This window comes from Phoxinus phoxinus (assembly GCF_949152265.1).
Source record: "Phoxinus phoxinus genome assembly, chromosome: 3".
Lineage (NCBI taxonomy): Eukaryota > Metazoa > Chordata > Actinopteri > Cypriniformes > Leuciscidae > Phoxinus > Phoxinus phoxinus.
This window is the reverse complement of record NC_136878.1, coordinates 18,171,698-18,185,583: the sequence shown is the minus strand read 5'-3', so window position 1 is coordinate 18,185,583 and position 13,886 is coordinate 18,171,698. Positions and strand designations below refer to the sequence as shown.

The 13,886-nt window shown below is 37.4% G+C and overlaps 1 protein-coding gene across 14 annotated transcripts in view; it reads left to right on the top strand.

Moving 5' to 3' along the window:
* Nucleotides 1-11,061, top strand: part of phldb1a (pleckstrin homology-like domain, family B, member 1a) — a 43,847-nt gene extending 32,786 nt beyond the window's left edge. For 8 of the 14 annotated variants that reach the window (XM_079608376.1, XM_079608377.1, XM_079608379.1 and 5 more), the window contains 11 exons: nucleotides 1,129-1,248; nucleotides 1,544-1,702; nucleotides 1,955-2,098; nucleotides 2,376-2,468; nucleotides 3,183-3,252; nucleotides 3,408-3,627; nucleotides 5,028-5,118; nucleotides 5,474-5,620; nucleotides 7,959-8,178; nucleotides 9,370-9,455; nucleotides 9,770-11,061. In XM_079608376.1, coding sequence (XP_079464502.1) covers nucleotides 1,129-1,248; nucleotides 1,544-1,702; nucleotides 1,955-2,098; nucleotides 2,376-2,468; nucleotides 3,183-3,252; nucleotides 3,408-3,627; nucleotides 5,028-5,118; nucleotides 5,474-5,620; nucleotides 7,959-8,178; nucleotides 9,370-9,455; nucleotides 9,770-9,910 — 1,491 coding nt within the window. In that variant the 3' untranslated portion in view covers nucleotides 9,911-11,061. The remainder of the gene's footprint in view (nucleotides 1-1,128; nucleotides 1,249-1,543; nucleotides 1,703-1,954; nucleotides 2,099-2,375; nucleotides 2,469-3,182; nucleotides 3,253-3,407; nucleotides 3,628-5,027; nucleotides 5,119-5,473; nucleotides 5,621-7,958; nucleotides 8,179-9,369; nucleotides 9,456-9,769) is intronic. The other 6 variants (XM_079608381.1, XM_079608375.1, XM_079608369.1 and 3 more) reach the window with 5 other exon arrangements.
* The last annotated feature ends 2,825 nt before the right edge of the window (nucleotides 11,062-13,886 follow it).

Genomic DNA, 13,886 nt, shown 5'->3' with positions numbered 1-13,886 from the left:
TTTCACCGTTCATAATGATGAGAAGGGATTGAAATTGTATAGAATTTAATGATTTCAGTTTCTTAACAGTTCCACTAATGATTCTGTTAGAATGCATGTGTGAGAACCGTTAGTGGAATCGGTTCTCAGTTCCCAACACTACTGATGTGTATGAACATAACCTACAGTACCGTTCAAAAGTTTGAGGGCGGCAAGATTATTTCAAATATTTTTTTGAAAAAAGTCTCTTATTTCTCACCAAGGTGCGAGTGTATATGTAAAAAATACAGTGAAATTATATGACAAATTAAAAATAACTTTTCTTTTTTTAATATGTTTTAAAATGTAAAGTATTCATGTGATGGTAAAGCTAAACTTTCAGCAGAAATGAATGCAGAAATGACTGCAGAATGACTGCAGAAATAATTCTAATGATAGTGTTGATTTGGTGCTCAAGAAACATTTCCTAATATTATCTATGAAAACAGTTGTGCTGCATAATATTTGGAAACTGATCATTTTGTTCAGGATTTTTTGATAAATAGAATGTTCAAAAGAACATCATTTTATTTGAAATATAAATCTTTGTTACAATGTTTCAGAGTATTTACTGTTACTTTGGATCCTGAATGTGTCCTTGCTAAATAAATAAATAAAGAATTTCTTTTAAAAAATCGTACTGACCCCAAACCTTTGAACAGTAGACAAATGTGTGGTATATCATACCTTGAATATTTGCAGGATTTTATGAGTTGTTGGGTATGTGATGTTCATTGTTGAGCATTCATTAATTGTACTGGCAACAGCTATAGTTGCTATAATGCAAATAATTTGCATTTTGTGTGACAATTCACTGTGCACATTGTGGGTGTTGTCTGCCTCAATCCAGCATGAATGGTTTTCAGACCATTGATGATTGCTGTGGTTACATATCGTATACTGGGATGGCGGACATTGACATTCTGTACCACACATTCTGCATGTGTGTATATTGGAGATGTTGCTTGGCATGTTTGTGATGTGTTGGGCATAAGCGTGCTTTTTCCAGTGGGTGCATGAAGATTTATGGTGCAGTTCTTCATGAGTTGTTTGAAATATGAACTGATATCTGATGTGTACGGATGAATGGATGTGTGTGTGTGCGCTTAGGAGTACCTCAAACTCTCTGATGTATATAAGATGTATGGGAACGGATGTATCCCTGCCCAGACTGCTTTCCCTAACGCTCTCTGTCTACCGCTGGCTGTAACATCAGACACACCTCGTGAGGTATGACTCCTCCACTCACTCTTTCATCCATGACAGAATCTTTTCATTGCCTTTCCACCTCCTGTTTCCCTTTCCAGTGCCATTTTATTTCTAGTTTGTGGCTTTTCTTTTATGATGCTGTCAGAATAACGCACTGGCTGTCTTCTCTTATAACTTTTATTTTTCATTTCTTTCCCAACTGTCTTAGTGTCTTAGTTGCATCCTCTGCCTCTGCTATGCTAGCTTTATGCTTTCCTAAAATGCCCACGTTACATTTTATGTTTGTGTTTGTGTGTGATGGGCTGATTGTATAAAGGAGTATGTGACAGTCAGTCAGTTAAACCAGCTGTTCGGGATGCCTAAAGTTGACCCCTCCCCCACATCTTCCGTCCAATCATTCCAAGCTATTGTCGCTGATCCTGTCCACTCCAGCCACACATCCCAGTGTGGCTCCTCCCAGTCACTTCCTGTTGAGGTGTGTGTTATTTCCTGGTGTCGATGTGTTCATGATTGTATTTACCATAGCTCTGGCTTGTCCATGTGAAATCTGAGTTGAATAAAGTGGGATTTCAAACTTTTGGTTTTGAGACATTTTTTTGTTTTGTTACATTTTCTAATCTAAATACCACTTCATACTTTCAATGCATGTCTCTTCTTTCCTTTCTTCCTGTATCAATTTTTCCTCTTTTTCCCCACCTATCCTCCCTTTACCTGGACTGCACGTCAGACCCAACCTGCATGGAGTAGGCCTTCAATCCCCAGGCTAGATTCAGAGCGCTGGTACCAGGAAATCATGGCAGCTGGGGAGTCCAGTCATGCCTGTCCTCCCCCTCTGCCTGCTAAGTGTCTCTCCTCACGTAAACCTATGCAGGTAAACTCTCTTCATTTGTCTGTCTTCTATTCTCCTTTGTCTGTCCTTCAGTTCACTGTCCTTTTGATTGAATCTATCCAGAAATAACCACTCATTTGTTTTAAATAAAAGACCATGAAAAGCAGTACTTTTACGTAAAGCGTCTACGTTGCCAGGTGCCTGGTCGCTTTGGTGTTGTATTTTTCCTCGCTATGGGGGCAAGCTGCCACAGTTGTCATTATGGATGGAGGATATGAATGATGAAGGGATAAATAACACTGAGATGTTTTGTCGTCAGATCTGTAAGCAGGATGGAGAGCTGGGACAAACCAATGGCACCTTTACACCCCCGCCTTCCATGACCACATCAGGCAGAAACACACCCACCAAAGTAAGACGGCAACTTTTTCAGTGCTTAAACATATAATGCAACATTTTTCATTCACCTTTTCAGCAGCAGTGGAAGTATTTTTCCCATAGGGATTAAAAGCAACTCATTAAAAATAGTTATTAGCCATGAACCAGACCAACCCTCTACGAGGTGATTCACATTACAAACCTTGATTTGAAGCAAAAAAAGTATTTGATAATTGGACAAAAAACAAGTGTAATTATTAGCTTTAAAGAAGGAAAGAGCAACAATCCCATAAAACATCGCTAATGACCAAATCAAAGAGATTTTGCGATATTTCCTGTGTTTACAGCCGGGAATCTGGTTGTTTGAATCTGTTAGTGTGTGGTGTGCTGTTCACACACTATTGGAACAAAACTGTTAAATCTTCGGGTTTTTTTATCGTCATGTTTGTGGTCTGTCACATTTTGAAAATCTGATAAGAATCTTTTAGTGTGGGCCAGGCTTTAGCTTCATTCAGCATGTTAACACATTATTTGGACTACATTTAACCTTGCTGTTGTGCACTTACTTCAAAGACAAGGGTGGCGTATGATGCATATTTAATCCTTAAAATATCAGAATGTGCAATGTGGCGTGGACAGACAGATGAAGACTGGCTCAACTGAAAACATGTTGTAGCTCCGTTATATTTGCACATGTATTGTTTTCAAACGTGTCACTTTCTATTTATCTTTTCTATTTTATCTTCAGAGTCTCCCAGACCTGTCTCCTGCTTATTTGGACTTAGACTCCAGGAGACAGTTAGATCTACAGGGCAGAGGTAGTCCATCACTCACTATTATCAGACTGTAAACAGCGTGTGTTGAATAATTTAATGTTGTTTTGCTAACACAGCTACATGTAACCTAAAGATGGATGTAGACATACTGTACAATCCAGTGTTTTTATTGATCTGCTCTTGGTGTGTTTCTCCAGGGCTCTATACATGTGATGATTCCAGAATCAGGCCTATGGATCCTAAACACAGCCACTGGGGGGCACCACCTTCAGGAGCTCCCATGGTACACCACTCCATTCTGCACCACCAAGCACCCCCAGCAGGAGAGTCAACGTATGACACTCTGAGTTTGGAGAGCTCCGACAGCGTGGAGACCAGCGTATCTACCGGCAACAACTCCGCCTGTTCACCTGAAAGGTGAGATGCAGTTGTCAAGGGAACCCTTCGTTCTGCCTCCATTCCCCTGACAACGGGTCACGCTGCCCAATTTCCCCATAAATGTTTTTTCATCCTCCTCCCAGAATAGTTCCTGGGTTGTTTCCATGACAACACATACGTCCATACAAAGAGACATGCTATTCTTCTCATCTTCAAAGTTTGGTCTTGTCCCGAGGCAGAACAAGCACAGAATGTCTTTTTAAAGTATGTGCTCCTTGGAGCCAGGGAAGCTTCAGGTGTTTAGTCAGATGTTGAAGTCATGAAAAGACGTTCTCTTGATGTTGCCCTACTTTTCAGCATCGATAGTCTGGACATGAATCTTTGACCTTGCATTCTTACATTTTGGTTAGATGTTTCAGCAGTTTTAATTTAAACTCCTACAGCCAACCTCACCCTCAATCCACCTTTTCCTTTGAGATGGTAAAAGAGGCTCACCAAAAAAAAGCATGTAGGTCCACATTTAAAAGTGAAATAGAAAATAATCACATCCTCTTCAACCAAGCAAAATAATGTACTTTTTCTTTTTTAACCAGTGGCGAAAACGTGGTGTCTAGGACCTAGGCAAGATAAGACATGACCGAGAGTAAAAAAAAATAAACATATTTATGAAGGTTTAGAAAATAAAAAGTCATATTACTCACAATAACTATACAACTTTTTTAAATATACATTACCATTCACAAGTTTGAGGTCAGGGTTTAAGGTTTTTGAACTAAAACTTTTATTCAGGAAGGATGCATTAAATTGACCAAAAGTGAGAGTAAATAGTCTTAATTTCTTACAATTTCTTAAAAATTTCAAATTAATTCTGTAATGCCACAAAAATATTAAGCAGCACAGCTGTTTTCAACATTGATTATAATAATTTGCCATCACAAGAATAAATTACACTTTAGCTAAACTCAGGAAAGTAGACCTTGAGGGCCAGAGTTGAGCTCCTGCTGTAAAAAATATTTAAATAGAAAACAGCTATTTTAAGGTATAACCATATTGCTTTATTGCATATTGCATATTGTTTTTACTGTATTTTAGATCAAATAAATGCAGCCTTTGTGAGCTTATGATACTTAAAAAAAAAAAAACATTTTAGTAGTATATAATGCCGTAAGATTGTTAGTAATTATTTATATAATGTTTAAAATATTATTTTAATAATAATTTATTAATAATTTGTCAGTAGACGTATTCAATCATTTAAATATAATATATTTTAATCTATTTTTATTGTTGTTATTAAAGTATTTTTTGATATTTATTTAGAAATCAGTATAGTTTCATTTCAAGCAACTATGATCTGTCTAGAGTGAGCATTTGGACCCAATGTCGTCTTCTGCCGCTGGAATCACCACATAAACAGTAACCGTGTGTTTCTCTCTTAGCAGCAATGGGCTGGCAGGACTGAGGCTGGAGGAGATGGAGAAGATGTTGAAGGAGGCCCAGCAGGAGAAAGCCCGACTGGTGGAGAGTCGAGTGAGTACCATTAAACTTTAATTGTCTGTGAAATATAATCCATCCCTTAGCCTGTCTCTCATATAAAAGAGATCTTTTTCATGAATTTAAAAAGGAAGCCCCTGGTCCCTTTGGCATTACTGCATTAAAGATTGTTTCTTACCTACAAAGAGTGATAGACATGAAAGGCTGGATCTTAACAAGCTCTCAGACAGTAATACTCACTCAAACAATCTCTTGCTGAATAATTTTTTCATGCATCCCCAGTCACTCCGCACTGTGTATTTTATGTATTTTTCCCTATCGCCTATTAAATCTTCTCACTGTGGATTTGAAGCCCCTCTGTGTCTTAATCTGTCTGTCTTGTTTTCGTCAGGAGAGAGAAGTCCAGGCACGAAAGCAGCTGCTGGAGGCCGAGAGAAGGAGGCGAGAGGAGGTAGAGAGGAGGCTGATGGATGAGACCGCGCACAGGCAGAGACTTGTGGAGGAAGAGGTCAAGATGAGAGAGAAACAGTGTTCTCAGGTCAGTGCATCTGGAGAATACCTAAATGAATTGGTCTCAGATCAGCAATAGAGTTATAGATTCTCCCAGTCTTTTATTAAGCGGACATGAAATCATCATGTTTCCCAGTGAGATAAAAGGGACAATACTAAATAACAAGGCTTTCATTAATAAGTCATGAATAAGTATTATTTATAATAATCATAATGCTTTATAGATCAAGAGACCATGTACATTCAAATATATATATATATATATATAATTTATAATTTATATATGTGAATGTCAGTGATGTGGCACAGTTAAGTTATTCATAAATGCAATTAAAACTAAGACATTTCTTGCATACACCTCTTACATAGAGAGTGTAAAAAGCCACTTTTTATATTATATAATTACATTTTTTATTATTTAATTTTTATTATTATTCAATACATTTTTAAAAATGAGTCCAGGGGTAACTGTCCAGCAATTGTAAAAAAGATAATTAAAAGTCTTTTTAGTCTTTTTTTTATTATATATATATATATATAAAAGCACTGTAGCAATTTTGGTTCATTGCTAGTATTTAAAGAATTGTTTTCTACCAAATCAAAGTCAATGTGGTATAACTAACATGCAGATTAGCATAAACTACAGGGTACCCTATTAGTTGATAACATTTCTAATTATTTGTATTTGAATAAGTATTAAAGGTTAGTTAACTCAAAAATTGAAATTCTGTCATTAATTACTCACCCTCATGTCGTCACAAACCTGTAAGACCTTCGTTCATCTTCAGAACACAAATTAAGATATTTTTGTTGAAATCTGAGCACTTTCTGAACCATCGTCATTGCCACTTTCAAGGCCCAGAAAGGTAATAATAATAATAATAATGCATTTTATTTAAGGCGCCTTTCAAACCACTCAAGGTCACCATACAACAAGTAGCAGCAATAACAATATTAAAACAGAAAATAACAGTAAATAACAATGGCAATAAAACAAAATACTAGATTTGAGTGCACAAAGTAATCATGGAAGATAAGCAATTCTGAATAGATGAGAATTAAGTTTGACGGATGTTGACTGGGAGAGAATTGCAAAGACGAGGAGAAGCACGGCTATAGGCTATGGGCCATAGTGGTTTGGCGAGCAGAAGGTGTATGGAGGAGACCCAATGAAGAGGAACGGAGAGTTCGAGAAGGGGTGTAGGGCTGTGAGAGATCTGAAAGGTAAGGTGGAGCGAGGTTATGAAGAGATTTGTAAGTGAGGAGGAGAATTTTAAATTCAATCCGGAATTTGAAAGGAAGCCAATGTAGCTGTTGGAGTGATGGGGTAATATGTTGAATTGATGGAGTCTGGGTTATGATACGAGCTGCAGAATTCTGAATCAGCTGGAGTTTATGAAGAGATTTGTGTGGTAAACCAGATAAAAGAGAATTACAGTAATCAATGCTAAACTGGTAAACTTTATATCTGTAAAACGACTCGATGAGCTGTCATAAAGTGCGCGCTCTCGCTTTCATTTCTATCGTGATCAGTAACGTTAGGCTGGTGGATTATTATCATTATAGGGTGGTTGTGTACACACACTGCCAACACACATTTATGTTCAAATGTAAAAGTGAATTTTGCATAATAGGTGCACTTTAATTTGTGTTCTGAAGATGAACAAAGGTGTCTTACGGCATGAGGGTGAGTACTTAATGACAGAATTTTCATTTTTGGGTGAACTAACCCTTTAACTAATAATGTTTAGCACAATATAATGTGTATATATAAATATGTAACAGGTTAGTCATAAATTCGCGTTTGAAACACGGATGTATACACAGTGGTGTAGCGCCTGCTCTCACTTGTACAGACAGTTTCAATGTCTGCGTACAACTCTGAACACAGCAGTGCGCTTCACCGGTGCCGCTCTGAGGTCAGTGAATGTTTGGATTTGCTCTTTAAAAGTCTTTATGAGGTCACTTGCTCAGCTTGACTGGGCCAGACGGGAGGCATGAATGCACAGAGAGCAGCTCCGCACAGCAGGTGGATGAGAGGAGACACACAGACAGATGGTGAGAGGGAGACAGCAGAAAGAAGATAAGATGGGAGGAAGAGGAGGGGGTCTAAGGCAGAGGCAAGGAAGGGCAGGGCAGTAGGACAGCAATGTTTTAAACACAGATAAGTCACACAACCAAAACAATGGATTCAACCCGTGATCTTCACCACTGTGTGCATTTTTCCCCGCTTAAATACAGTGATCACAATATCAAATCATCATGCTATATTTCCATGAATTGTATTGTTGTTATGTGTACCTGAACAAGTAAATTTTTATGGAAATTTTTGAGACAGCAGCTAATCTGAGCTCTGCCCTCCTCAGGCTCGGCCAATGACGCGCTACCTACCTATTCGAAAAGAGGAGTTTGACCTGCGTTCCCATGTGGAGTCATCAGGCCACTGCGTGGACACATGTCCGTTTGTCATTGTTACAGAGAAAATGTGCAAGGGTCATCTTGTGAAGATGGGCGGCAAGATCAAATCCTGGAAAAAACGCTGGTTTGTCTTTGATCGGCTTAAAAGGACCTTCTCTTATTACATAGGTAAGATAATTGTTGTATTATGCCTGATTAAATGGTCAGCAAATTTTGTTTTGTTTTCTTTTACAGTTTTTGTGATACATTTTGGATTTTACTTGTTTAAATTCACAATACAGTTTATATCATTTTGAGACAATTTTCAAAAAGCATACTGTTTATATTTATAAATCTCAATTTAATTCCTGACAAATTTATATAGAAATGGATTTAAGTGTGAAGGAGAGCACATGCTTTTTCTGGTGTTGTTTAGTATACTGTAAGTAAAAATATATAAGGTGGAAAAAGAGAAGAAATATGAAGAAAAAAAATTGACGGCACTTACAAAGTGGCAAGTTCTGGTGAAACGTTTTATCTCTGTTCGCTCAATTTCCGATCATGTCTTTCTTTTAGATGTTCTCTCTCTCTCACGCACACATACGCTTTGCTCATGTGTGTAGCCTTTTCACCCCCTCACTCCCCATGTTAGCAGTGATGATGATGATGGTGGTGATGATGATGATGAAATAAACTGCAATACTTTCTCTAGCCCAGCGTTTGTGAGGGATGGGGGTGTAGATTTACCCCTGGCTCAGTTCTGAGTAACAATACTGCACTTAACTCTTCAAAAACATGAAACACAAAAACAATTTATCCCATTACTAAGCAGATTTGTGTAAGGAACAGAGAAGAGCCAAAAAATAAAAACATAAATAAATAAAATGAAACCGTTCAAAAGGGAAAGTAGTCAATCTTACTCGTCAACACTGATGTGAGGGGGCTCACTGACAAGCTTAAAACAGTGGTTTCAAACCATCTACGAGATAAGAATCGATCCGAAGAGAGATGTTAATTTGCGCTAAGTAGCGCTAAGGAAAGTCTGCAGAGGAGCTGTTTGCAGTGGGTGGCAGACGGTGTTAAATTGAGACAGACAATGCTTTTAGGTGAATCGCTGTGTGCGCTAGAATTCATTTCTACTTTATGTGCTTGTTTAATCCCTGTGGAAAGATTTTAAAAAGACTGCACTTTTTTTATTCCAATATTTAAGTTATTTCTGACATTTAAAACAAATCACAACATACTCTTTGTATAATGGAAATACAATCTCTCTTCAATAAATAAAAAACCTGATCTGTAGAATAATTTCATAAAATAAAAAAAATCTATACATGGCATTGTTATTTTCCTTAATTTTTTTCCCTTATGGTCTGTACTCAGATAAACACGAGACCAAACTGAAGGGTGTCATCTACTTCCAAGCCATAGAGGAGGTGTATTACGATCACCTGCGCAGCGCAACTAAGGTAATGAGTGAACTGATGCCGTGCTTTTTTAAACACATCCTGTTTACCATCAACATATCAAGCTCCATACTGCTCACACTACAGCGCCAACTTTGAGCACGCATTGAAAGTTTAAACAGACAGGCGTCTTTTCATAAAGAGAATTTCTTACAGCAGAAGGCAAAGAGATCAAAGGCGGCTTCATGTTCATGTACATTTCGTCATGCTTTCTTTTTTCACTTCAGCGACATGCCTTTTTTTTTTTTTTTCTGCCCTGCTGTTCTCCATCTTCTCACACTTTAATGCATACTGTGTCTTTTTTTCTGTCCTTACAGAGTCCAAATCCTTCGCTAACCTTCTGCGTGAAGACCCATGATCGACTTTATTTCATGGTGGCACCGTCCCCAGAGGCCATGCGAATTTGGATGGACGTCATAGTAACGGGTGCCGAGGGCTACACGCAGTTTATGACCTGAGGGAGAGTGGATGCCATTCTGCCTGCAGTGATCTGAGATTTACCAGGACATGTAACATTATGCAGAATTGTGTCAAAAACTTCAGCCAGCACTGACTGACTTCTTTTGTCATCATGACTATAGAAGAACTGGAATCCAGGCTGGCCTGATGACGACGACATGTATTGTGCGACTAATGCTCAGAATTGATGTTACTAAAAAGAGAAGCGGAAATATATATATTATATATAAAGATAGATCGAGAGAGGGAGAGAAAGAGAGAGAGTTTATCTCTGCATTATTGTAATACAGAGACAGTTACAGAGCTTACCGTATTTTATGGCATTTAAAAACAATCATATGCTCAGTACTTTTATTTAATATCGCTATAGTTTTATGGTGCCAAGTCTTCAGGTGTATATACGTCGGTGTATTACCAACACTTATCTTTACTTTGAGTTATTTAGGCGCAGTTACATGATTACAATGAGATTAAACTTAATAGCATTTTATAGCTTTCATAATATCTTTTTAGGTGGAGAGGCAGAATTCATATTTTTAATTTCTTTAAAATATATTGCATATGTTGTCTTTATCTGTATAATATATAATTATATAACTTTTTTGCTGCAAAGATTCTTAAACAAATGGCTCAGGTGCTCAGACATGTAACTAAAAACTATATGGCTGCTGCCTGATTTGTAACTTTATTATACGAGATTATTTGGTGAGGGACCATTGCAGTAAACACTTTTGTTTTCAAGGTCTTGGGTACGTTTGTACCAACAGGTTTTGTCTTGCCAAAGCTTCACCCGTGTTGTTATGTGTACTCTGATTTGCACATCTTTTATTTCAGGGTTTTAAAAATGTATGGATGTGCCACTATGATTTATAATCAGATATTTTGTGTATTATGCTATTCAGATGATTGATATCCTCTTGGACATCTTCTAAGTCAATGAGAAAAACAGTGCTAACTTTTGATAATTCAGTGTTATAGCACTAACAATGTATTTCTAAATATTAAAAAAAAATGTTTCATTTGACATAAATAAGTATTATATACTCTAAGGCTAATAAAAGTCTAACAAACTATGTTTTCTTGTAGTCACATAGAGCAGGGCTAGTTGTCACCTTTTACTCCAGTGAATAATTCTCAGGGTTGGTTTATTAAAAAAAAAAAAAAAAAATGTTTTGTATAAACACATATCTTAAAGTTGTACCTTCAACACAAACCCAAAACATTTTTTTGCAGTTCATTAAGGATGGTTAGTGGGATGAAATTTAAACACCAAAACAAGGTTAAACTTTATTTAATGTGTCATTGTTTCACTGTAATTATACATTTAAGCACTGAGCAATATTAAGTAACTCCAGGTTAGGTTTAGGGTTTGGTTTGGTTTAGGGTTAGTCGCAAGCAAGTACCGGTAATAATGCATAATTTATAGTTATTTTTAGTAACTGTATATAACATGTAACAATGACACTGTAAAATAAAGTGTAACTTAAAACGGGTAAAGCAAATAGTAGCATACAAAAAATTAAAATAAACATTGTTTTGAACAACAAATATTTAAAAAAATATAAAATTGTCTGTATGTATAGACGTTTACCTGAATGTATCCCATTGTGTTTTTTTTTTTTTTCACTTGTTAACCAAACAGCTGTAACTAAAATATAAAAAAAAGTTTTGAAGAGAAAACTCTTCAACATTTTGTAATTATACTTTTTACTTAAAACGTTATAGTTATTGAGTTTAACCATTGTGACAACTTCCCTGTGTGATAACTAGCCCCAATCTTCCCTAAGAAATTATGTATGAGGTTCACAGATAAAAAATAACACTATAATCAAACTGGTATAATCGACTTGATCCATGCATTTAACTAAACGAGAAAAAGATCTCAAAATATTTTCTATTAAAAGTGTTTATATCATTCACATGACACAAACCATTATGCTATAACCAGTGCTATATTTGCCTAAAAGAAGAAGAAAAAAACATAATTGGCAAAACAAATGTATGCATCATGTGCTGTCAGTAAAGTGAGGGTTCAGTAAAACGGACTCTTCGCTGTAACCGCAGAACACACATGAGCCAGACATCAGTTACATCTGTAACTGTAACTATCCGTTAATGGACAGGGAAATTCCCAAGACAGTCCCACAGTAGACACAGTATAAACAATAAAGTTTATAAATGAAAAACAAACGTGTGTATTTTTGTTTTTACTTTGATTTATGTATTTCTTTTCAAAACTCTTCCCATTGCATTTCTCAGGGATAATTTCCGTGGAGAATAAAAAGTAGAGCGCTGGCGAAGCGGTCTGTTGGTTTACCCAATGTGCTCGGTAGAGGGCGTAACTCGTCATGTCTCGCCGCTTCAGCGCGTGTTTTCATGTTCCAGATGCAAGGGCTGGATCTGCGTTCCCTTCTGTGTTCTGCTGAGGCCCCGGGGCCCTGAGCTTGTTTTCCTCTCTGCCTCGCACCCATTCATTACCATAACAGTTAAATGCAACTACAAATGTCATCAGCGTTATAATGATGCCATCTGTCTACACCAGCAGAAGCTCACCAATTAATTTATCACTTGATGCTAATTCATCTCACTTTAAAATTAAGCAACATAAAAGCAAAAGGAACTAACTCAACGAACATAATAAACGCAAAGAACGGGAGACAACAAATTTAAATAAGGACGTCGCTTTTAGTTAAAAAATGTAACGTGTAAACAACCTACAAATACTAATTAAACCTAGCCTATGAGATCTTTTGAGTTTCAAAGAGCAGCAAAAGTCGTCTCCCATATCAAAGCAAGAGGGGAAGGTTTGTGCCTTAAAATCACTAGGGACTGAGCTGACATGATCAACTGTTGAGCCGGTGCAGAAGATCAACTCGGAGACATTTGAGGGGAGCCACTTGGGAATCTAGAGCCCTCCACTTTGAAGCCGTGATCAACCGAGCTAATCCAACCATGAGAACCAGCGAGCATCTTCACACAGGAACTGCGCTCGCGCGCACTCGTTCAGACACACTAGAGCTTTCGATGTTTACACATGTAAACTCACATAGCCTAAACGTAAATAATAACCATTCAAAAATGGAATAATACACAAGGGGTGGGGGAAATTCCAACACAATAACTCCTTGAGTTTGTCCTTGAGTTTGAGATGCGAGACGCACCCCGAACACAGCGGCGTCCCGGGGGAGGGAGGCGCGCGACAAATGCACTTTCTCAAAATCAAACAACTTCAACGTTGCCTCGCGCTCCCGAAGGAACAGTCAGTGAAATGACTGCGGTTAGTTCATGCCACGCAACATGCGTTATTAGACACATCTTTATCTTGCACGTTTGTTAGGCCTATTCTAAATACTAGGTTATGTTTGAGGGAGCAAACCTCTTGAGTTGAAACCTGTTGAAAGGATATCCCGAATCCCACGATATTTGGTGCTGCAGTGGGAAATGAAACAATAGCAATTTTGCTGAGATTTCTACTAGATGATTGAATCCTATTGAGTCTTTTTTTTAAAGTTACAGCAAGTAATCGAAACTTGAAACGATTTGATCGCTCGTGCAGGGGAATGAAGAAAAGAGACAACAATGAATTCAGAAGGAGATGGTGATGAAATTGTGATGTAACTGTTACTAATGTGTGCTATACATGAACTTGGCATGATGCGTTTGCTCTCTCACCCACTCCTTATTCTCTGACAAACATACAGAATGCCTGAGGGGGGGCTTTAAGAGGCCAAAACAAAGTGAATAAAAGAAATAAACGAACATAAAATCAAAGATTAGCTTTTAATAGTGTTTATCGATTTAGACAGCACCCTAAAACTGCATCTCACGTTTGAATGAGCTAATTGTTTCACATATGGACAGTTGGATTTATGGAGGGGAACAGATGTATCACTCCAACCAGCGTTCTTAATCCTCAAAAAAACTGTGATTAATTAACACCACTGCCTGGACCTACATCTCTATTTGCAACATCAG